Source organism: Marmota monax, unplaced genomic scaffold, assembly GCF_021218885.2.
Source record: "Marmota monax isolate L192 unplaced genomic scaffold, Marmota_monax_Labrador192_F-V1.1 WCK01_AAM20220418_F8-fsc00035, whole genome shotgun sequence".
Lineage (NCBI taxonomy): Eukaryota > Metazoa > Chordata > Mammalia > Rodentia > Sciuridae > Marmota > Marmota monax.
In genome coordinates this window covers 16,165,377-16,190,086 of record NW_026691961.1, presented here as the reverse complement: position 1 = coordinate 16,190,086, position 24,710 = coordinate 16,165,377, and the positions used below count along the sequence as shown (strand labels likewise).

General features: G+C 42.1%; 2 protein-coding genes across 6 annotated transcripts in view; both read left to right on the top strand.

Annotated features, from left to right (window-relative positions):
* Positions 1-6,197, top strand: part of Gspt1 (G1 to S phase transition 1) — a 35,039-nt gene extending 28,842 nt beyond the window's left edge. For all 3 annotated transcript variants that reach the window (XM_058579941.1, XM_046445794.2, XM_046445787.2), the window contains exon 15: positions 1,568-6,197. In XM_058579941.1, the coding sequence (XP_058435924.1) occupies positions 1,568-1,620 (53 nt within the window). In that variant the 3' untranslated portion in view covers positions 1,621-6,197. The remainder of the gene's footprint in view (positions 1-1,567) is intronic.
* A 6,274-nt stretch (positions 6,198-12,471) lies between these two features.
* Rsl1d1 (ribosomal L1 domain containing 1) lies at positions 12,472-21,876 on the top strand. 3 transcript variants are annotated; one of them, XM_046445761.1, is made up of 9 exons: positions 12,472-12,644; positions 13,265-13,404; positions 15,494-15,629; positions 16,163-16,311; positions 16,395-16,496; positions 17,848-17,941; positions 18,021-18,149; positions 18,892-19,167; positions 21,156-21,876. In XM_046445761.1, the coding sequence occupies exons 1-9, from the start codon at positions 12,540-12,542 to the stop codon at positions 21,474-21,476; spliced, it is 1,452 nt and encodes a 483-aa protein (XP_046301717.1). In that variant the 5' UTR covers positions 12,472-12,539; the 3' UTR covers positions 21,477-21,876. The 3 variants fall into 3 exon arrangements, with proteins under 3 accessions (XP_046301717.1, XP_046301730.1, XP_058435919.1); XM_058579936.1 differs by lacking the exon at positions 12,472-12,644 and adding an exon at positions 13,105-13,127; XM_046445774.1 differs by lacking the exon at positions 18,892-19,167.
* The last annotated feature ends 2,834 nt before the right edge of the window (positions 21,877-24,710 follow it).

Below are 24,710 nucleotides of genomic sequence, written 5' to 3'. Positions count from 1 at the left end.
TTTAATCCATTCATCTATTGAAGGGCATTACTAAATGATTTCTATAATGAAAATACAGGCGGGTTAGGGATACAGTTCAGTTGGTAGAGTGCTTGCGTCACAAGCACAAGGCCATCCCCAGAAAAAAAAAGAAATAAAATACAGGCGTATTCATGGCTTTTTCTTTTTTAAAAAAGTACATAGTTTTCCAGAGGTGTGATACTGATCTCCTTTTGTGTGCATCCATTTCTGTCAACCTCTGAGTGATAAAGAACAGTTGTAATTTTCCTTTCAGGTTCATGAAATTCTTTGATGTGAAAACAGATTTAGCTGGGCATGGTGGTACACTTCTGTAATCCCAGCAATTTGGGAGGCTGAGGCAGGAGGATCACAAGTTTGAGGAGTTTTAGGTCACCTTCAGCAACTAAGTGAGACCTTGTGTCAGTATAAAAAATAAAAGATCCAGAATGACTGTTATGAAACTTTTCTTTGTGGGTTGTTAATATTTCTCACTTAGATAAAACTATTTTAAGGTTAGAAAAATTTACATAAAACTCCATGTTCCAGTTGAAATATATAATATTCACATGGTAATTCCAATCCATTCAGCAAAAACTTACTTGAATATCTACTAAGTGTTAAGAACTATGTGAAGCCAGGGTGATGAATACAGTCACTGAACCTTATTTTAGAGAAAACAGTAAAGACAGTGTTTCTTTTACTTTAAATTTCTTATCTTGAAAATCTTGGCAATAGTGAAATTGGATTTTGGCTTAGCTTAGTAATTGTGTTAGTTTATAGTCAGTACCTGATAATCAGGCAGATAGAAGAAAAAAAAATGTAACAAGGATTTTTATCCTAGAAATTTTTTTCCCCCTAAAAGATAACTTGGGTATTTATTTGTTTGTTTGTTTTTAAAGTTTTCATAATACCCCAGTGGTTCTGTATCCTTCTTTCAGTCCATAGGAATACTATTAGAAGAATGTTTTCATTGGATTGCAGGCTACATCTTTTCAGCTGCTAAGGATAGGCATTTTTTTCCTTAGAGCTTTAAATATAATTTCTGCATGAAATTGACCTGTTTTAATTTTAAGTGCATAACTTAGTGGATTTAGTGTTCTTACAGAGTTGTATGACCATTATCACATTCTAGTTTTAGTACACTTAGGACACCTAAAAAGAAGCCTTAAGCCCCCCTTATTCCTACCCTTTAGCCCTAGACAACCACTGATCTATCTTTTATGTTTGTCTTTTTTGGATTTCCATGAAAGAATCATAAATATGTGGTCCTTTTATTAAACTCAGCAGGGTTTTGAGGTTCAGCCATGTTGATACATGTACTATAATTTATTTTTATTGCTCAATGATACTCCATTGTGTGGATAGGCCACATTTTGTTTATCCAAGGATAGTGAAAACCTATCTCTTTTCCAGCCCCCCAAATAAGACCTGCTTAATAAGATTATTTAACCTTAAACCAGCTTTGCTGATAAAGCCAGATAGTTAGTATTTAATACCATACATAGACGTGCTGTTAACTACTGAAAGTTTGTATTTTTTGTTTGTTTCTTTTTAATTTCATTTCTAGGTAAGACCATTGCAATTGGAAAAGTTCTGAAACTGGTTCCAGAGAAAGACTAAGCATTTTCTTGATGACCCTGCACAATACTGTGAGGAAAATTGACTGCAAAAGCCTACTTCACACCGCCTTCTCTTATTTTCTGCCCATTGATAAACTTCTTCCCATATTTTGCAAAGAGAAAATTCACAGCAAAAGTCCACATTATGTCAGCTTTCTCATATTGAGAGCTCTGCTATGCCACTGTGGAATTTATCCCCAAATCTCCCCCCTCCCCTTTCAAACTCTGCTTCCTTGGACAGATTTGGCAATAGCTTTGTAAGTGATGTGGACATAATTGCCTACAATAATGAAAACCTACAGGAATTTTTTATTTTTCATTTTCCCCTTAGGCATAGTCTTTTTTCCCCAGGCAGATCATTCTGAGTGTGCGAGTGTGTGTGCACATGTTACAAAGACAACTACCATGTTAATAAAATATTCCATTTGAAACCCTTTTCGGTATTTGAATTGCTTTTGAATAATGTTTTTTATCTAGATGTAACATTGTTGCATTAGCTTTTTAACTTTCCCAAGTAATTGAATACATTTTTATTACTTGGACTTTTCTAAACTCTTTCCCTAATCACTACTCTAAATGAGGCATTTACAAACAATGTTCAAGTTTGTATTAAAAGAATTAGTTGGATGGACCCCTTCTTTTGATGGTTAATGCATACATATCGTTACACACCTCTATGAAACTGTGACCCTGCTTTACTAATTAGGTCTATCAGTTACTTTCTGCCGATTTATATTTTAAACAGTGAGTTCTTTTTTAAAATAAAAGAACAGCATACTGTTGTTTTGTAAGTAAAACTTAATGAAATTGTGCCCCTACAGAAAATTCCATTAACTGGTTAAATTAGTGGAATTTACAATAAAGAAAGCATGTTGAGACTTGGCAAAAATGCCTCTTTTAGTATTTATAAGAGCTGCATGCATCTAGTATGGAAACTATCGATTACAAGTGCCGGTTCTACAAGTTACTCAATTTACTCTTTGATTCAGTAACTCTGAAGGTTGGAAGATCCTTGCTGGTTAATGCTAGATCCCAATCCAGCAACTCAGTGAACACATACATACATAATCTGCACAGACTAAAATTAACAGTGATAAAATAGAATCAAGCACAGTATAAGTTTTATCTCAATTGTTTGAAAGTGTCTGAGTTTTCTTAAGCATAAAGCAAAAATCTGCTAACCATGACTTGGATGAACCACGATGTAGCATTGTGGCTTTTAGACTGAAGGCTGACTTTCTGCTACAATTATCATGACTTTGAAATTTTTCATGAGAATGAATGGGAAATGGAAGAGATAGTTTCTGGGTTTATCAGAGCCTCCTTCCTGTTGAATGAGTGTTCCATTTATCAAAGACAGTCTCTTTTACATTGTGATTTATCTCTAAATAAGATACTTTGTATTGTATGTTTAATAACGTTCTTTCCCTATAATCTTACTCCTCAGAAAAGAAAAGCCTAGTCAACTATTTCCAGTCATAAATCCTAAAATCTAATATTGTTAATTATGGACTTCCCATTCATGAAATGAATGACCACATCTTAGGGAAAGGGCAAAGTCATTGTCCTACAGCTTCTTCGAACAATACTTGTGGCTATAAATTGCATGAAATTTAAATTTTATCATGTCTGCAAATTTCTGGGCTTTTATTTTTCTGGGAAATATGGGACGTTTAATCAGAACATTCTTTTTGTACTTCCATGTTAATAAGGAGAAATACTAGCAGTTGCTTGGATTTTAATGAATCTTTACAAGTTCAAGAGTCATTGAAATTATTTCCAAAACTAGGTTTCTCTTTTTTAATTGAGCACATTTTTTTTTAAACCACTTACATTTGCTACTAAAACATTTACACTATTGGGATATTATGTGCATGTTGCCAAGACTCTTAAGTGAAATGTGAATGGGCCTACCTCTACAAAATAACAAACATAATTCTAAAGAATTTTCTTGGATTTAATCTTAACACGGTTGCGAGGTTAATCAACACCATACATTTTATGGGCTTTGAAATTCTTCAAGAAGTATTCCCAGTTTAAAGTTGATACATTTAAACCTGTGATTATACTGGCTAGTCACTTGAATAAGGAGATAATGTGTGTGATACAAACTTGCAGTGTGTGCAGATGTTGGATTTTTAAAGAGCAATACAAATTCCTATGCTGTCATTCTGTCTTCTGCAAGTGCAAAATGTTTATATGGTTGACAATGCAAAATAGGGTAACTGGCTGCATATTTAAGATATTACAGACCTAAACATTTCTTCCTCTATACTTAGCATTTATTCTCCATGATTTTGTTTGCATCTTTTTATATTAATGATCTTTATACAACTTTCATGCTAGATTATTTAATTATAGTCCTTTAAATTAATAAACTGAATTTTAAGAGATATCATTGTAGAAAACATCTAAGTAATCGCCATTTTAACCCTATATTTCTTATTGTGGAAGAAGGGAAAAGGTAACATTTCCTGTTTTTAATTTGCAAAAAACTTATCCAGTGAAAATATATGTAAAATCAATCAAAAGAGTTGGAGACTGAGTGTATATTGCCATGAAATTAACTGACAAATAGTCAAGTGTTCTTGAATAATTAAACCCGTGTATATTTCTTGTTTTGAATTAAAAATCTTGAAATATGTGGTAATTGAATGTAAAAATTTAGTAAACTGTAAAAGTATAGGTTATTCACTGTAATGAGGTAATTCAGACTTGTCTGCTAGATGAGAAAACTAAGAACTGCTTTTACAGTATCAGACTTCGAAAGTGAGTTGAACAGTTACTGGCATCCTCTCAGTTGAAGCGCTGCAAATATTTTGGGTCATACTTTCAACCAGATCCAGTTTTGCAACCTAAGAAAAAGTTGAATCTGTGGTCAAAAACTGCTCCCATGATGAACTTTTGTTGGGAAAACAAAAAAACCAAACCAGCTAAACTTCTGGCGATCTTCAGGAACACTAGTAATTACTCCATGATCTTGAATGACTATTAACTCATGACAGCACTCTGGCACCTTTCAACATTGGCATGGACTTGCTCATGGACTGCTGCTTCATGGGTGATAGCTTCATTGCTTTGGGTAGGGATTTAAGGTAGTTAAGGGACAATTATGCAGTATTTATTGCAGCTCTTAACGTCAGGCAACTTTCAACCTTTAAACCCTTTGTGAAAATTCTGGTTACAGCACTATAGCTCTGACTGTAGAATGATTAAATGTCATATTCATTGTTGGCCTACCTTATTAGAATAAACTGCAATTAATCCTCTCACAGACATATACGTAAGGTAGATAGATAGCAGTCAGCTGGATCTGGAGGATGGTTATCTGTCTCCAAATACTGCACTTACTTCCAGCTAATTTTTCAGTGATTCTAGCAGATGCCATCTAATATATTCATGATCTTGTTTCATTTTAGAGATACTGCCTGCCATGGCAGCAACTTGTTAAATACATGTAATTACATATGCACAACTCAAAAGATGTATTAGGTTTAAATTTAGCAGTTATTTATATTAGATTTTATAGTAAGTGGAATAAGAAGTGGGTGTTTTTGGTTTTTTCCCCCAGTAATCCAATTGATTCCATTTGAACCACTGTATTGCCAGAATTCAGAATAGATTTGGTTCAGCTTTTGATGGTTTGGGCTCTAGGGTACTCTTGATTTTCAGTATCCTAGAACTTACTGAGTCTTCCCTTCAATAACTACACTCCTCACATACCTCTAATCCTATGCTTCCTTGAAAAAGTAATACGCTAGCTGAGTTTACTAAGGATTCTGACAAGGGCCTGCAGGTGTGGGAGTGGAACACTTTGTTCTCCAGTGTAAGGTAAAAGCAGACAGGCACTAGTACTGATGAGGCAGAAAACACCAGGATTTTTTAAACCCTGAGACCATGATTGAATTTTCTGCCTTGTCACACATGCCACTGTGTCCTTTAAAACTTAACATGGAAACCTCAGATTTGTGGACAGCACAGGTGAATAACATTTTGTGCTTCCTGAGGCTCCCCTCTGCCAGGCACGTTAGCTTAGTGCTTCAGATGTCAGCCCAAGTCCTTGCTACCTCCTTTCCTGCTGCCCGGGGAAGTGTTCGTGCTGGAGCTGGAGCTCTGGCGCTCCTCAGGTGATGGACCTCACCTCCATTTCCTCCACATGCATTAGGTGAAACAGGTCTGAGCCCGCAAGGTCTGCATTTTAGGGACTCACACATTGAGCCCTCAGAAATGTACACATTTAACCAGTTTCTTCTGTTTTAAAGGAAATGTAGATCTCTCTCAGGCCAGGATTTAGTGACTAGTTTTTACTAGACAGCTGGTTAATACCTAGATCATTTTTTTTAAGAGAGGATTAAAGGGAACTGATTACGTGTGCTGAGTTTTGCAACCTAATTCCAAAGCACGGAAGAGTGCCCTAGGTAGAAGAAACCTTTTTCTTATGATTTGTAGCTACCTACTGTGCCTGACTTGGTGCCTGTGTGAGGATTAAGCCCTTAGTCTGCTCTTGCAATTATTCAAATGACTGAAGTTAAATTTTGCTTTTGTAATACTAATAAAAATTGTCACCTTCCCTTTTGATGGACTTGTCTCTTTGTTTATAATCACCTGTGTTGTAACCTTCCATGATATTTTCTGTAGTCTTTTATTTTGTATTAAGTATTGGGACCATCTACCAGCATATTTGTTGGATGGATCTAAAAAGTTCAGTCAAGGAAAGAATTTACAAACATATCTGCTTCGATATACTCTGCAAAGCTTTTGTATGGTATATGTGGTATGTCGCAAAACAAAAAGCAGCTCCATAGGAAGCATTATAGGAGGGCTAGGGATGTGGCTCAAGCGGTAGCGTGCTTGCCAGGAAGTATTATAGGAGATGCTTCATAATTAATACCACAGTGTGATTTTTATGTGAACACTAGAGCTGGGGAGACATCAGTGATGAATCTGTCAAAACTATGAACCTCTGCATTCAAGACCTCTAACAAAGATCAAGAGACCAAATGGTACTTGCCCCTCGTTATTGTGCAAGGGCAAGAAAAATTACTGATAAGCAGAAGTGGTCTTATGCAGTGGATGGTAGCCATAGGTCCCTTTGCAGACTCCTCTTTAGACCATGAGTTCCTATTTCAACTATTTTTAGATGAAAGCACCTAAAATTTTGGTAGTTGGTCTCTAATATAGATGTTTGGCATTAAGCTAGCCTTAGCTTAGACAAAAGATGAGCAAGCTTGTGATGAAGCAGCAATTTATATTTTTAGTTTTTGATATTTTTTTTAGTTGTAGTTGGACCCAGCACCCTTATTTTTATGTGGGTGCTGAGGATCGAACCCAGGGCCTTGCACATGCAAGGCGAGCACTCTACCACTGAGCCACAATACCAGCCCCTATTTTTAGTTTTAAGTAAACTTTAGTGACTGCCCAGTAACTGACTACATTTTTCTACTTTTAAATGATAAGACTTCCAACGCTATCCATTAAATGTGTCGGTACAGTTTGGTGAAAGAAGAGTTTCCTTAAATGTTTTGCACACCACATTTGGCACATATTGGGTAGAAGACTGATGGAGTTTTATACTTGACACAGGCACTTTCCATCAAAGCATCTTAAAGTAGAATAGCATCAAAACTTTGGATACTGGGGCTTTGTAGTGAAGGATTTACCTTATAAATAATGACCAAATAACAAATTTTAAATCTTTGCAAACCTAAAAGGGCCTTAAAAAGAAAAAAAGCTTACCATCTTTGATGATGTGAAAAAGTAAGTCCTGGAAAAAAACAAAATTTCTATTTATGCTCTAGTGAAGCAGTTATCTATTTTACCTTTTTATGGCCACTTTGATGCTGTGTGGGTAATTTAAAAAGTCATGTGGGCTGGGGGATGTGGCTCAGGCGGTGGCGCACTCGCCTGGCATGCATGCGGCCCGGATTTGGTCCTCAGCACCACATGCAAAGATGTTGTGTCCGCCGAAAACTAAAAAAAAAAAAAAATATTAAAAAATTCTCTCTCTTTAAAAAAAATAAAATAAAAAGTCATGAGCTAGGTCTGGGGTTATACCTCAGTGGCAGAGTGTGAGGCACTGGGTTCAATCCTTACACCACATAAAAACTCTTTCCCTGTAGAATTAGTTCAAAATGTTGGTCTTAAAGGTGAAAATTTTCCTAATTATTGTGAATGTACCTTTTCTTCAAATTCTTTCTAAAGGATTTGCACCCAGTATTATTTGCAATTATTTCCTGTATTCCACTGCAGATAAGATAACCTAAAACAAGGAAACAAATCCTTAGCTGACAAGAATACTTTTTGTTATTCATTTATTTGTGCTAAGATCTTTGTGTTTAAAATCAAACCAAATTTTTTCCTTAATGTGCATAGAGTCTCACTGAATGGGAGTAGGATTGCCGGGTTTCTGTTCTCACGACTAAAAGGCTCAGGGGTCACTCTAGTTAAACTGGGCTAACTGGGCTGCACGAAATAACCACACAAGAGACACAAATACCTTTTTCTTTGGGGTTGCTGTGACGGCTCCTCTGACCTTAAGGGTCCGCAGAAAGAGAGAGAGAGAGCATGCGCTGACCCCTTTTATTGAGGAGAAGCTATTCAAATGAGGCGAGGGGTCAGGTTTCAGGGGGCTGAGTCTATCTTCATGATGTCCACTGTCAGCAGGTTGACTGACACGTGGGTAGGCCACACCCAAGGGCACAGTAAGAGGAGGGGACACACACAAGGCATTTCCATGGAAGATTCTATCCTAAACAGGGCAAGGGGTTATATTACAAAGGAACAGGTGAGCATAGCTTCACCCATGGGGCTGTAGCAAGACACACCCATTTCTGTGACTGAGCACCTCAGCACCCAGCTGGGGAGTGTAACTCAGTCACCCATAAGGTTGGCCTCCCACATAGGATGTTTTCTTTTTTTTGAATTTTTTAATGTTTTTTTTTTTTTTTTTTTAGTTTTCAACGGACACAACATCTTTGTTTGTGTGTGGTGCTGAGGATCGAACCTGGGCTGCCTGCAGGCGAGCGAGCACGCTATCGCCTGAGCCACATCCCCAGCCCCAGGATGTTTTCTTATCCCATTGCTCACATCTGACACTTCTCTTCAATGGAAATATCTTAAGCAATTAGGCAGTTAAAATTTTATAATTTATACAAGCTTAACTCTTGTGTTTAAGGCACTTTTTACCAAAAATGTTACCCTCTGGTTTGAGTTTAGTTAAGAACCCAGCTATTATATATATAATTATATATAAGTATAATTTGGCCTTTTAGGCAAGGGCAATAGAAAAAAATCACATTTGTTTTGCATCCTTCTTCATGTAATTATATTTAGGCTGAATTTTTTTTTTTTTTTAAGAGAGAGAGAGAGAGAGAACTTTATTCAATTTTTTAGTTTTTCAGCAGACACAACATCTTTCTTTGTATGTGGTGCTGAGGATCGAACCCCGGGCCGTACGCATGCCAGGCAAGTGTGCTACCGCTTGAGCCACATCCCCAGCCCTAGGCTGAATTTTTTTAAGATTATTAAGATGGATACAATATCTTTACTTATTTTTATGAGGTGCTGAGGATTGAACCCATGTGCAAGGCAAGCACTCTACCACTGAGCTACAATCCCAGCCCCTTTATGCTGAAATTTTATCAGGCGATTTCACCCTACTTAACTGGGCAAGAGTACAGTACTCCTAAAAGATTTTGTGTTTGTTCATACACTGCAGTTACTTAGAACAAAAGCAATGCACATTACTAACTGCCAATATAGAAGTTTTAGGATGAGAAAGAAATCTTCAAATAATCAGACTCATAGGAGTAATTATGACTTATAAAGAAGTTCCAGCAAACAAAACTTGTAGAAAGTTTTTTTTTAATTAAGGTATAATTTGTATACAGTGAAATGCACAGATTTTATAAGGAGCTTGTTAAGTGTCCACAATTATGTAAATGTGTCCTGTAACACAGAGCATTTCCAACACCCCAGGAAAGTTCCCTTTTGCCCCTTTCCAATCCATCTGCTGCCAAAGTAATAAGGACTGCCTGTTTTTGAACTCTATCCATAGAATGACATAATGTTCTCAATTTTGTCTTCTCCACATCACCTTTTAGAAATTAACACTGTTCCATCGGTAGTTCATTCTTTCATATTGCTGAGTAGTAATAATCCATTTACCAATATCCCACAATTGTAAACCTCTGTCCTTAAAAGAAAATTAATTTGGCTTTCCAATTAGAATTCTTTGTCATGTTGATTGCAAATATAGCTTTCTTGAAGAAAATATATTTATCATCAGAAATGAAAAGTAAAACCAAAGAGAAGAGATTCACCTCTTCTTCATCTACTTTTATAAAACATCAATTTAATGATCTCAAAAAAGTGATGAAATAGCAAATTCCCTTCTGATCTCCCTGTCCAATCTTGAATGCTTACCTCCCTGTGTTCCCTCTGATATGCCATTTCTAAATGATGTACCAATTCAATCATTGGACTGTCCCTATCACAATGACATGTTACCTGGGCAAGTTACAGAACTAACCTGAATTTTTTTTTTTTTAAAGTATTGGTTTTTTTTCTTTTTAAGGAGAGAGAGAGAGAGAGAGAGAGAGAGAGAATTTTTTAATATTTATTTTTTAGTTCTCAGTGGACACAACATCTTTGTTTGTATGTGGTGCTGAGGATCGAACCCGGGCCGCTCGCATGCCAGGCGAGCGCGCTACCGCTTGAGCCACATCCCCAGCCCCTAACCTGAATTTCTAATTACCTTTTGTGTGTGTGTATGTGGTACTGGAGATTGAACCCATGGCGACGGGATCTTGCTAAATTGCTGAGGCTGATTTCAACTTGAAATCCTCCTGCCTCAGCCTCCTAAGTGGTCCAATTAAGTCTCTTTTTTTCTTTAATATTTTATTTTTTAGGTGTAGATGGACACAACACAATGCCTTTATTTTTATGTGGTGCTGAGGATCAAACCCAGGTCCTGCCCGGGCTAAGCGAGTACTCTACCGCTGAGCCACAATCCCAGCCCCTCCAATTAACTCTTAACTCAGGGATAAGTCCTTTTTCCTTTCTTTTTTGGGGGGGCTAGGAGATAGCTTTAGTTTATCAAATTATGTGCACAACTGCTTTTACAGAATTCCTTTTATTTGATCCTTTATGATGTCCTAGCCTCTGTCTAGGGATCGAACCCAGGGGTGCTACATCCCTCTGAGCTATATCCCAGTCCTTTTTATTTTTGAAACAGGGTCTCACTAAATTGCTAAGTTGCTCTAGCATAGTATTTCATAATGTCTATTTGAAATCATCTTAAAAACTGGGCATGGTGACACACCTGCAATTCCAGTTACAGCGGAGGCTAAGGCATGAAGATTGAAATTCAAGGCTAGTTTCAGCTATTTAGGGAGACCCTATCTCAAAATTAAAAAAAAAAAAAAAAAAAGTAAAAGGCTGGGGATGTGGCTCAATGGTAGAGCATCCCTAGGTTCAATCCCCAATACCAGAAAAACAAAGCCTACCTAAGCATGCATTTTGAACTGTCAAAATTTACGATAACAACATTCACCAATTATATACTGATATTAGGTAATAGATTATAGTCCCTACAAGTTGTCAGTTACTTATCTCCAAGGATAAAAAAGACCAATAGTACAGTTAACCAGATTTTTTTTTCTTTCATTTTTTGGGGAGAGAATCCAGAGGACTTTAACCACTAAGCCACATCCCCAGCCCTTTATATGTTTTATTTAGAGACAGGGTCTTGCTAAATTACTTAGGGCCTTGCTAAATGGCTGAGGCTGGTTTTGTACCTGTGATCCTCCTGCCTCAGTTTCCTGAGTAGCTGGGATTACAGGTGTGCCCCAATGGCCTGGCCGATTCACTTTTTTGTTATTGTTATTACTGGGAATTGAACCAAGGGGGGCTTTTTATCTTGAGACAGTATCTCGCTGAATCGCTCAGGGCCTCCCTAATTTGCTAGGGCTGGCTTTTAACTTGTGACCCTCCTGCCTCAGCCCCCCAAGCCGCTGGGACGACAGGGGTGCGCCTTTTAATAGATCACCGGCAGAACGTCCTCTTAGGAAAGGGGCTCCTGAGAACGTGGAAACCTAGAAGGCTTGCGACGCCCACGCTTTCCTCTCTCCAAACGTCTAATGGTAGGTGCAGGAAGACGGAAACGTCGTGGAGGGCCCACCACCAGGCTCCTCGGCAAACCGCCTCCCGAGCCGTCTCCCACGAGGAACAGGCCAGGCGCGGGGCCGCGAGCGCCAAGCCTCCAGAAAGAAGCGGAGACCCTTCCCAAACCGGCCCAGGACGTCTCTGGAGGGCGGCGACGCTGCTCCGTGCGGGCTGCGGGGACCGAGCGGAGGACGCGGACGGTCCCTCCGCGCCCCGCTCGCGGCTCCGGGGCAGCCGAGGCTCGCGCCTCCCGCCAGTCCTGGGGGCGGGGCTGGCTCACCTTTCGGTCCCTCTCGCCGCTGAACGACGCCCCAGGTGTTTGTCCTTCTGAATGTCCCCGAACTGCCACCAGCCCGGGGAGGCGTCCCCAGAGCCAGCCCGCAGTGGCAGGTGCAGGCGGGACTCCGCGCCCCGGCCGCCGGCCCCGGGCCGCACAGGGCCTTCTCCGCCTCGAGGCGCTTTCTCGGCTGGTTTCACGTGAGAGCGACAAGTGTCGCCGCGCCCCGTGCCCCTCGGAAAGCGGGGGGTGCCCCGCGGGGAGGCGCTGCCTCGGGGCCCTCGCCGCCGGCAGCCGAGCTCGCCGCCACCCTGGCGGCCACGGCCGCGCCACGCCCAGGAACCCCACTGCGCGCCCTCCCGGAAATGACGCGGGACTCGGGTCGGGCCCTTAGTTTCCGGTTCCGGGCCTCGCTGGTGCGTGCGCACGAGGAAGCGGCGCCGAGCTGCTGCAGCGAGGCCGCACGAGGTGAGGGCGCGATGGACGGCGCGGCCTCCACCCCAGCGGAGGCCTCGGCTGCTTCTGCCACCTCTGCTTCGACCCCGGCTGCTCCGACCTCGCGGAACCAGCTGGACCAGGAGCAGGTGAGCGGCCCCCGGGAAGGGGGCTTCACAGGGGGACGGCCGGGGTGCACGAGCCCGCAGCCCTAGGAGGGTGGCTGGGTGGCGGTGCCCTGGGACCCGCTGTCAGTGCTTGCAGATAGACGGACCCCTGCTGACCCCGGGCGGCCTGGCTCTGCAGCGGGATTCGCAAGTGTGGCCTGGCGTTTCGGGTGAGACCGAGCCGACTTGGCGTCCCTAGGGAGGTCAGGACGCCTGGCATCTCGTTTAAAACGGGTTTCAGAAAAGCCCGCGGTGTCCCAGCGTCGCCGGAAAGATGATGCGTGTGAACCGCTTTGGCCAGCGACCTGGCGCGGAATCCTCAGGGAATGCAACTACCGTTTGTTTTGCGCGTTTCCTGGGTTACTGGCCTCTTATGGAGGACAGGAGAATCGTGCTTCCAGGCGCCTTGGGTAAACCGCGCTCAGGAGAATACTTGGGCGTCTTGATGGATACTTGGATTCCTGAGTATGTATTTCAGGATCCTAATAAATAGGTGGTAGAGGTAGCCTGTTAGAATAGAGGGTGGAGCAAATATATATATATTGTGAGAGGGACGAATGTTGAATTCGTTTGGGATGATTTAACTTATCTCCACTTTGCAGATTAAAAAGGCATTGGAAGCTCTGTTGACGCATTCCAGGTCCAGGAAGAACGACAATGGCTTGCTTTTGAATGAGAATGAAAATTTATTTTTAATGGTGGTATTATGGAAAATTCCAGAAAAAGAACTGAGGATCAGATTGTGAGTTCTGATTTTTCTACGTTTTTTAATGTGCTTGTTCCTTCTAACAATTGCACCTTTGTTTCTAATGCAAACTTCACAAACTCAAAAATCTGAGACAAAGCATTGATGCCTAAAAGAACAATAGCAATTGGGACTTAAATTATCTAGAAATGTCACCAGTTTTCCTGAGGCTATTAGATGTCCATTCGAAAACCTAGTGCTTGAAAGATCTAAAGCAAGCAGGGTACATCTGTAATCCCAGGGCTTGGGAGGCTGATACAGAAGGATGGCAAATCAAGACCAGCCTCAGCAAAAAGCCAGGCCCTAAGCAACTCAGTGAGACCCTTTCTCTTAAGTAAAATACAAAAGAGGGCTTGAGGATATGGCTCAGTGGTCCAGTGACCCTGAGTTCAATCCCTGGTACCCAAAAAAAAAAAAAAAATAAGGAAGAGAGAGATTTAAAGTAAAATAAGTAGCTCTTAACATATCAAACTGAAATATTTGAGGTCCAGACTCCTTAAGAGAAACTGAAAAGCTTGGCATTGAACTCCTTTTTATAGAAAAAGTACTCTGATTGTATATTATTCCTGCAAGTCAGATTATTCAGTCAGATTGCTTTTCCCTAGATTGGGCAGATTTAGCAAATAAAAATACAAATAATTTTTTTTACTACAAGTAGATTCCATACACTGTTTGGGACCTACTGATGTTACTTTTTGATCTGAAACTCAAGTTTAACAGTTTTTATTCTATCTGGCAACACTGCTTTTCTATCCAGTCTGTCAAAGAGCCAGCTCTGCTTAAGAAAGCAGTGTGTAGGGGTGACTATTTCCTTTCTCTTTTAACCAAGGAAATGTTTCTTCAGAACATGTAGGCCTAAGAAATTCTGTTTAAGACTCAACCGTGGACTGGGATGTGGCTCAAGCGGTAGTGCGCTCACCTGGCATGCGTGCGGCCCAAGTTTGATCCTCAGCACCACATACAAACAAAGATGTTGTGTCTGCTGAAAACTAAAAAAAGACTCAACAGTGTGTGTTTACTGGTTCTTCTTGGTTTGTTCCATGTTGTCCCCTTTTTTTTTAAGTTATTTATAGAGTTAATAATCTTAATAATTATATATGTACTCTTTAGGTATCTTGATGTTTTTTTTTTTTTTTGAGAGAAGGGGGGATTTTAATATTTATTTTTTAGTTTTCGGCAGACACAACATTTTTATTTGTATGTGGTGTTGAGGATCGAACCCAGGGCCGCATGCATGCCAGGAGCGCACTGCCGCTTGAGCCACATTCCCAGCCCATATTTTAACTCTTATTATGTCTCAAATGTTAATTGATATTTTGGTGTGTGGGTGTTTTAGGTGGATTACTTGAATCCCCACCCCTGTGCTGGGATTGAACCCAGAGGCACTGTACACTGAGCTGCATAGCCAACCCTTTTTATTTTGCCCAAATTGGCCTTGAACTTGTGATCCTTCTGTCTCAGCCTTCTGCGTAGCAGGTGTGCACCACCATTCCTAGCACTTTACTTGAATCTTATGTCCCTTCTCCATTTCTAGAAATGCCGTTAGTTTTCTGAGAGCTATTAGGTCTGTTGATCCAAAAAACCTAGTGTTGAAAACTAGTCTTTTTTTTTTTTTTTTAACAGTACTGGGGAGTGAACCTCACACTCCTCACATGTGTAAGGCAAGGATACTACTTCTAAGTTACACCCTGGCCCTAAAAGTATTTCTTCTCTGTTTTGTTACTAGGAATTGAATCCAGGTACCTGCTTTTTTCTTTTTGGTGCTGGGCATTGAACCCAGGGGTGCTTAACCACTGAGCTACTTCTCCAGCCTTTTTTATTTTTTTAAGAGACCGAGTTTTGCTAAGTTGCTGAGGCTAGCTTTGAACTTGCAGTTCTCTTGCCTCAGCCCGTTGAGTAGCTGGGATTGCAGGTGTGCGTGCCTCACTCCTAGATACGTTTCTAGATGTGGTTCTTAGAACAGTATTTGCTTAAATAGCACGGGTGAAGATTATGAAGATGGCACGAAGTGCATGTTTTGGCTAATGTAAGCATCCCCTTCTCTAGAGCCGCGCTTCACTCCTTGGTTCCGTCTCATGTTTTGCAGGTCCTTGCCTCATGGTATTCGATCAGATCTATCAGAAGTCTGTTTATTCACTAAGGATGAGCGCCCATCAATTGAAGAGACAGAACGTTTCTACAGAAAACTTTTGAACAAGCATGGAATTAAAACCATCTCTCGGGTAGGAAGCAGGTTAATATTTTCCAAGTCATTTCAAAGATTTAATTGAAAGGAAGTGATAGTGCATTGCTATATTGTTTAGTATTTTCTGTGTTTTAAAATTTGACTTTTATGGCTCTGAGTAAGATGTATTTTCTGTCTTGCCTGTGATAGAGGAGTTGTTGAGGTTTGTGACCTAAAAGCTAGAGTTTGCATCAGTCACTTATATCTTACAAATTACAAAAAAAATTTTCCATTTATGTCTCTGTCCTCGCAAAGTGTCGTGTCTTTTAGGGAGCATTACCCTCTTTTATAGTTGTTGGTGTTCTTTATTTTCCCCGGGAGCTTTGGCTAGCGTCCTTTGTCATTTGCCTCTCTATTCCTAGCTTTTAGCATAGCACCTGATACATTTTTGGCGCACATGTGTTCAACGCCCTGTGAGAGGCATGGCTTTTAGGACATTTTAAAACTCTGAATACGAATTTTAGCCCAAGTGTTTTTTTCTCCTTGTTTGGGTTTTTAATCTCTTGTATTTTTACTCTTTGTATTTTCTAGATTATCCCTTTCAAAGCCTTAAAAACAGAGTATAAAGCCTATGAAGCCAAGCTCCGCCTTCTGAGTAGTTTTGACTTCTTCCTCGCAGATGACAGAATCCGGCGGCTTTTGCCCTCACACATAGGGAAGCATTTCTACCGCAGGAAGAAGTAAGCTTCTCTGCAGGGACTGGACTTATAGCATAGAAATGATAATGTGTGTGCTGTGTTCTGATTCTCGTGTGTTTTTGTAGAGTTCCAGTTCCTGTGAACCTTCTGGCAAAGAATTTATCGAAAGAAATCAACAGCTCTGTAGGTGGAACTGTCCTAAACATCTCCAAGAGTGGTTCTTGCAGGTGGGCAACAGACATTTGGGGCCTCTTTAAATCTTATAGTTAATAGTGATTTATCCACTTTTTAGAGGGGCACTGTTTATGAAACCAGGTTCTTCCATTAAAGCCAAAACCCCTTCCTTAGAAGTATTCGGCTCTCTCAGGTAGGGCTGCTTAATAGACGTTTCTCCTCTGGTGGAAATGGTCTCCATCACTGCTGGCTCTCGACAGTAGCCCCTAGCCACATGTGGCTGCATCTGTGGAACTGAGTTTTTTACATGATTTTAGGTAGGCGCATGTGGCTAGTGACTGGTGAATAGGACTGATGCTTGGGCAACATCAGTGTAATTCAGAGTTTGCATATCATCCTTGAAGTGAAGTTCTGCCTCAGTCTTGGTTTGATTTCTTATTATTGAATTCAGTGTCCCTCTTCCATCAGATTTTACAGCATGTTTGCTTTGTCTCTTGGTTTATTTATTTAGTTTTAATTGGTGCATTGTGCCTAGTGGTGAGATTGTTACTTATGTGTATGGGCACACAGTATAGCAGTGGGATTTGGTCAGTCTCGCTCCCCCACTGGCCTCTTGGTTTGATCTTAATCTGGGACACAGAGGTAGGTGGAGGCCCCGTGCCCAGACTTGAGTGCCAGGAAGCAACTTTTAAGGAGTGATTTCCTCTCAGCTTTAGATGGTAGGGAGTGTGGCGCAGACAGTGTGCCTCAGGTAAACCAGAGAGGGGTAAGCAAGGCGGGTGGGCTCTGGTCCTGTCTGCCTGGGGCGGACCAGCAGGCAGCTGGGCTGGCGGGGCCAGCCTTGGGCTGAGGGAGGTGTGGGGCACAGCTGCAGCTTGTCCTCCTTGCACACCTCTCGCTGTGCTTTGCTGGAGGGACTGGCTAGGCTCTTGCCAGAAAGTGCTGTTACTTGAGAGGCAGGGACTCTCTTTTGGGTGACAGCTGGGTCCAGGCAGTGGAACTGTAAGGTAGCCAGTGAGCTTCCTGGCGGTTCCCTGACAACAGCTGCAGGGCCCAAGCAGCCTGTGGGTTTTGTGGGATGGAGGTGGACCTCCCATGGCGCTGCCTGCGGGCCTGCCCAGCCTTCCACAGTTAGGGGCCAGTGCTTCAATCACCCCTGTGTGGAAAGACAGTGAAGACAATTTAGAATGAAAGATTATTATAATCTTTATTTAGAACTTACTTGGAGCCTAAGATTTTAGCATTTCTCTCTTTAAAAAAAAAAAAAAAAAACTTCAGGTTTTATGTATTTTTATTTCTCACAGACATTGCCTGTGGTTGTTGGGGTTTTTTGTTTTTTGTTTTTTGTTTTTTTTTTTTTGACATTTTTAAAATTTTTCATCTAGTAACTAAATTAAATTTCAGCACTATACGCATCGGTCACACTGGGATGCAGATTCAGCACATTATTGAAAACATCATTACCATCACAAAAACTCTCTCAGAGAAACTGCCAGAGGTAAGGTCTGACGAGTGCATCCATTGATCCTTCAAACGAAGCACATTGCACACAGGTGACATTCTCCTCTCTGTTCCAGAAGTGGGAGAGCGTGAAGCTTCTCTTTGTGAAGACTGAGAGGTCTGTTTCCCTTCCCGTCTTTTCCTCTTTTGTCAGCTGTCAGAATGAGAACGACAGAGTGTCCTTCCGTAAACTGAAGGAAAAAAAGGTTAGTCTGACCTTAAACGCTGGATGGGCTTAGAAAGGTCAGGGTTGGAGCTTGGCTTCCAGAGGACTGCTCAGTCTCCATCACTGCCCTGCATTCCTGGGGGCTGTGCTTTTGTGTTCATTGTTCCCACTTCGCTCACGAGATTAGTTAATACTGGTGTAAATAATTGGCAATTGGCTCACACAGCGAAAGTACTGGACGTGGAACCCTTGGGCACTCACTCGACCTTTGATTTGCATCCCAGCCTTGTTTTAGATTTTTGGTCTTTGAGGCAGGGTCTTGCCAAATTACCCAGGCTGGCCTTGAACTTTGATCCTCCTGCCTCAGCCTCCTACATAGCTAGGATTACAGAAATGCACCGCTGAGCCTACCCTACCTGTGTAAATATTTTGTTGTTTTTAACTTTTGACTACTGTCTGAAATGGGGGGGAGGTCAGGATTCCCTTTAATAACGGCTTTCCTGAGCTAATAGTTCACAGACCATACCATATAATTTGGGGTTACTTATTACTCACAACTGAGAATGGTTTTCACCATCTGCCAGTGTGCAACATGCTGCATGAGGTGCGTCTTGGCCAAGAGTTGGGAATGAAGCGGAGTTGAGGTGCAGGTGCTCTCCTCTCAGTATTGCTAAGGTTTCCCAGGAGATGATGAGTACCCAGAACCGCCAGTGCTGACTCTGTGCCACTGGTTTTTCTGTAGAAATATTCACCGCTAAAATTATACTGTTGGTTGTTGGTAGGAAGCAAAGCAAAAAGAGAAAGAGAGAAAACTCCGTGAAAAACAGAAGTTGAAGAAGAAGAAAAACAAGAAGTTAAGGCAACGGGCTAGGGAGGCTGCAGCCCTAAGTAAAGGTGACGCTGCAGCACCTAAAACTGGGGGTCCAGCGAAGAGCCCTGGGTCCCAGAAGAAAAAGACCAAACTGGTAAAGCCCCAGTTAAAAGCAACAGATACGTCTGATGAGGAAATTCCACAGCTGGTACCAATAGGCAGCTTTCTGGCTAAAGAAAATGTTAAGGTATTTTTATTGACATTTATTCACAGTGAAATGTTTTGTGACTGCTATGTCAATGACAGAAGATGAAAATTACTAGAGTAAGCCTCGAGAACCGTGATTATAATCTGTAAGAATAAGAAACATTTCCTATGGATTTAAAAGGCAGACAAGGGTGGAAATTTGGGTATTTATTTCTGTTCCTAAAAGTAGGTCTTGTCTCAACACATAATTAATCTCAGGAAACTTCCTAGATCCTGCCGTGAAAACCTCGCACCTTGACTCCTCGCCCTGGGCCTGCAGTGGCTCATTGTAGGAATCTGGGTTCGTGGGTTTTTGCAGATACCTTCAAGTAATATATATGTTTTAGTCATAGGTGGACACGATGTTTTATTTATTTATTATGTGATGCTAAGGATCAACCCCAGGGCCTCCTACATGCTAGGCAAGTAAATGTTCTACCACTGAACCATAACCCACTCCCACTTTTTGGATCCTTGATAATCTTTCTACTCATACATTATCTTGTCCAGTTATTGGGGAGCTCTTAAAAATAAAGGGGAGTGGTAATAGGTCCCTAAGAGACTAGAACATTGCCCTTGTGTGTTCATAGAAGACTTAGTGCTCCTCTTAGCTGAGCCTCTACCTGCTGTGGCACATGGTCCCCACCAGGTGGGAGCAGAGGTTCCTTTAAGTTTTTCGAGGTTTTGTGTTTTCTGTTTTCGTACAGGGTTTTGAACCCAGGGGCACTCAACCACTGAGCCACATCCCCAGCCCTTTTTATTTTTTTATTTTGAGACAGTGCCACACTAAGTTTCTGAGGCTGACTTTGGTTTTTTTGTTGTTGTTTTGTTTTGGGGTTTTTTATTTTGTTTTTTTTTGTTTGTTTGTTTTGTTTTAGAATTTTTAATATTTATTTTTTAGTTCTCAGTGGACACAACATCTTTGTACGTGGTGCTGAGGATCGAACCCGGGCCACACGCATGCCAGGCGAGCACGCTACCGCTTGAGCCACATCCCCAGCCCCTGAGGCTGACTTTGAATTTGCCTCCTGCCTCAGCCTCCCAAGCCACTGGGATTACAAGTGTTTGCCACCATGTCCAGCTTGAGTATTTTAATATATAAGTGATCGTAGTAGTGCTCATAAACTCTGAATGTTTTTAGAAAAAGCTGTTCTGTTACAATGGGACTGCCAGGTGACGTGTTAGGACTTAAGTGGGAGCACAGCCAGCCGGGCCGCAGTGACAGGCCCCTGGGAACCACTCTGGGAGGTGTGATCAGGGCAGTAGTGCTCACAACTTCTGCCCACTGAGGAGCAAAGACAGGGTGCGTCTGTGTCCTGGCAGCAACGTTCCACGTTTACTAGGAATCATTTTTAATACTAGGGGTGGTTATAACAGATTAGGATTCTTAGGGAGTTTTATTTTTGTGTTCAAATTTTCCATAATAATACAATCTATACTCTGTGTTTACATAAAAACAAAGCAGCCCACTTCTTAGTTGGCCACACAGCCCATGGCTAGGTCCCACCAGCAGCCATCTGGGCTGCTGGGGAAACCTAGGATCCCTGGCATGTGGCACCCCACCCCCCATGAGCCTCAAAACCTGGCTCTGGGGGTGGTTGCTAGTAGTCTCCTGGCAGGGTTCTCTACACCTGCTCTGAAAGCCCTTCCCCAACCCTCCTGAAGAGAATTCACTGTGCCTGGAGCAGAGCCAGCAGGGGTCACTGTCACCTACTGTTCCCCCAAGACTTGTTTCCATGGTTCTCCCCTCAACCACTGGGAAAGGTGGTTTCCCTCATTGGACCAGGGAGACTCTGGGTTCCTTTCACAGTCAGCTGTGGCCCGTGACTGACTACAATGTCTGCAAAGCAGTAGAAAGGGCCGGTTCTCCATCTGCGTGCTGAGATCGCCTTAGGAGTTCACTCAAAAGCAGTAACCCTGGAACAGATGCCAGGGTTGTTTGTTTATTTGTTCCCGATTTAACTCTCTTCTTTTTGGATGCAAAACCAGGCCACAGGAAAGAAGTCTCCCAAGAAAAGTCTTGGTCCCAGCACCCCTCGTGCCAATAAGAGAAAGGCCCCGCCAGCTCCAGAGACCCCGGAATCTGCAGAGCCCGAGACCCCAGGAAAAGGCCCAACAAAGCAGCCAAAAGTGGAACAGAAGAAAACAGAAAGAAACCCTGCACTGGGGAAAAAAGACCTGAGACAGACTCCAAAAAAGCCAGAGGCCAAGCTCTTTACTACTCCCAGCAAATCTGCAAGAAAATCTCCCAAAACCCCCAAACAGTGGCTGAAGAAGGCCAAAGTAGCCCAGTCAACCCCAAATCAGTGACTCTCCCAGCCGGAGCGGCGATCACCCCAAGAGCTTTTCAGAAATACTTGGGCCCTGGGCTGGGTGGAGTGCTAGAGGAGCACACCCACGGCCCTGCGTGCCCTCCCTCGCACCACAAAGAACCAATTAAAAACTCAGTCCTGACCCCCTTGCAACCTTCTCCAAAAGGGTGGCCTGTACCTAAATATCTTAGAAACCTGCACTGGGGATTCTGACATGTACCTGGTTCTAAGAGCCAGTGCTTTGAAGTGAAGTCTATTTTTTAATTTTGTCCTATGTATTTGCTAATGTAATAGAGGGAAAGTAGAGTGCTTCTCCATGGTCGTGTTGGATTATTAAAATATAATGTTAATTGCAGTTTTGTTATTTTACTATTAAAATGTAATGTTGGCAGCGTCCAGTTTGACTCAGGCCTATGGTGCCACCCGTTCCTCATATCAGAGGAGTAGTGCACTGATGAGGTTGAAGCTCCTGTGACCCGGTCATTTCACCTCTGAACCTGGTGCGCACATGAGCTTTTGGGAGATGACACTAAACCGTGGCAGATGGTGTGGCTCGTGTTGGGTCTTGGTGGTCAGAGTTAGGCGCATAGGTGGTGAGGAAATGAACACAGACACGTTAATATGGAGAGGCCCCGGGTTGCATCCTGCCTGCTGGAAGAACTTTGTACCATCCATAAGCTTCCTGTTGTCCACGTCACTCACGTGTGACAGTGCCAAGACACTGGAGGCTGGGCCGCGTGTGAAGTCTGTTCAGTTGTCAGATACACTGAGGTGGTAGATGACTTCTCAGCCTTTCACCGGCACATCCCAAGCAGTAAGTGGTGGACTTAGGGTAGTATGAGGTGTCCTTTCAAAGATGACATGGTTCAGAGGCCAGGAGTGAAAGTCAGTCTCACTTGCATTTTTGGCTGCGGTTGGTTGTGGCTCAGCGGGAAAGTGTTCGCCTAGTGCCTCGGCATCACATGTAAACAAATAAATGTATTTTTTAAAATAAATAACGTGATACTTTTTTTACAAAATGTCTAAAATGCAAAACTTAGTGATTCCCGCAATTCCATGGACTGTAGAGGATGGGCTTTTGTTTGTCCTCCAAAGAAAGGTTCTAAGGGAGCCAGATCTCAAAGCCTGCTGCTCTGCAGGAGGAGCACCACATACATAGTCATAATCCCAATGTGATCTAATCTTCAGGGATATCCACATGATTTTTCAATGCCAAGTGACTCTTTGGCCTACAACTTTGTTTTGTTGAATATGATGAGGCCGTTTGCTCATGCATCTAGTATGTGTGTGATATTTTCCCTAAGTATTTTAAATTCCATTTTTTTTTTTTAATCGGGTTGAATTTAGTGGTGCTTAACCATTGAGCCACATTGCTAGTCCTTTATTTTTCATTTCGGGGCAGGTTTTTACTATGTTGCTTAAGGCCTTGCTAAATTACTGACTTTGGCCTCAAACTTGCCATCCTCCTGCCTCAGCCTCCCAAGTTGCTGGGATGACAGGCATGTACAACCATGCCCCACTAGACTTAAAATACTTGACAAAAACACCTGTATTTTGACAAGGGAATGCCACAGTTATGGAATTGTTGATAATCTGAATTATAATGAAAAAAAAAATGTCCGAATACTAGCTATTAGGTTTCCCAGGCTGGAGAAGTATAGGGGACTCTTCCAGCTGGCCAGTGGAGTGGTCTACCCAGGAGCCCAGAAGAGAATAAAACTGTGTGCTGCAGTAACTCACTCTCCTGTGGGGTCGGTGAGGTCAGTGCTGCAGGTTTCCCGAATCCATCCTTCCTATGAGAGAGCTGTGAAGAGAGTAGGATTTTGGCTGGGTATATGGCTTGGCTGGTAGAGCTCTTGTCTAGCATGTACCTGGGTTCCCAGCAACACACGTGCGTGCGCACGCACACACGTACACACGCACAAATAAAGAATTTTTGTGTGTGTGTGTGTGTGTGTGGTTTTTTTTGTTGTTTGTTTTCAATTTTTTAAAAATATATGTTTTTAGTTGTAGATGGACACAATACCTTTATTTTGTTTATTTAGTTTTATGTGGTGCTGGGGATTGAACCCAGGCCCTCACACATGCTAGGTAAGTGCTCGCTCTACCATTGAGCCCCAGCCCCAGAATTTAGTTTGTTTAGAAACTGTAGTAAGCATAAAAATTTAGAGCCTTGGATATATCTAAGGTGGTCTAGATATTTCATAGAGATCACACTGGATTTCGGTGACTGTGAGAAATAAAATGAAGATGCAAAGAATTTGTCAAATGTGATGCTCTCTAATCGCACAACCCAAACTCCCACAGGTATTTAAGGGTTCAACTCCCAAAGGAGTCTTGCCATTCAATTAAACACTCGAAAGTTCTGTACTTCCTACATATTTTTTCTTTAAAATTGATGACCACTCTCCCCTGTCTACAGCTAGTGTTAATATTCAAACAAGACCCTTATTAGAACTTTATGAATCATGAGAAGATCATCAGTGCCTGGATGCTAAAGGAATTAGTGCATGTGATTAAAGACCATAAGTAAAATTTGAGTTATAGTAGTGATCATTTTAATATAATGGTCTGGACAGGGAGAGAAAGTGGCAAATTACTTAAGCGGTTAATTTTAACCTCAGATTGAAACATTTCCGCTCAGCATTTAAAATGGTTAGCACTGGGGAGGGGCTGTAGCCCAGCGGCAGAGCACTTTGCCTAACCTGTGTGAGACACTGGGTTTCATCCGCAGCACCACATAAAGGCATTCCGCCCATCTACAACAGTGTGTGTGTGTGTGTGTGTGATTTTTTTTTTTTTTTTTTTGTAATGGGGATTGAACTGGAGCACTTGACCACTGAGCCACACCCCCAGCCCTGTTTTATGTTTTATTTAAAGATAGGGTCTCACTAAGTTGCTCAGGGCCTTGCTAAATTGATGAGGATGGCTTTTAATTCGCAATCCTCCTGCCTCAGCCTCCAGAGCTGCTGGGATTACAGGTGTGCGCGACTCTGTCCAGTCTCCAAGGTTTCTTAAATGAAATTATTTGGCAGTGAACAAATGCCAGCCTTCCTTAACCTCGCCCCTCTAAATGTTTTCTTGGAGAACGCAGGGCTGGGGATGAGGCTCTGGGGTAGAGCGCTTGCCTGGCATGCATGAGGCCCTGGGGTTCTGTGAAGAACACAGAAAATGTGAAGAGACCCTTGTTGGCACAGGTGGTGCCTCTGAAAATGCAGGCTCCTGGGCTGGT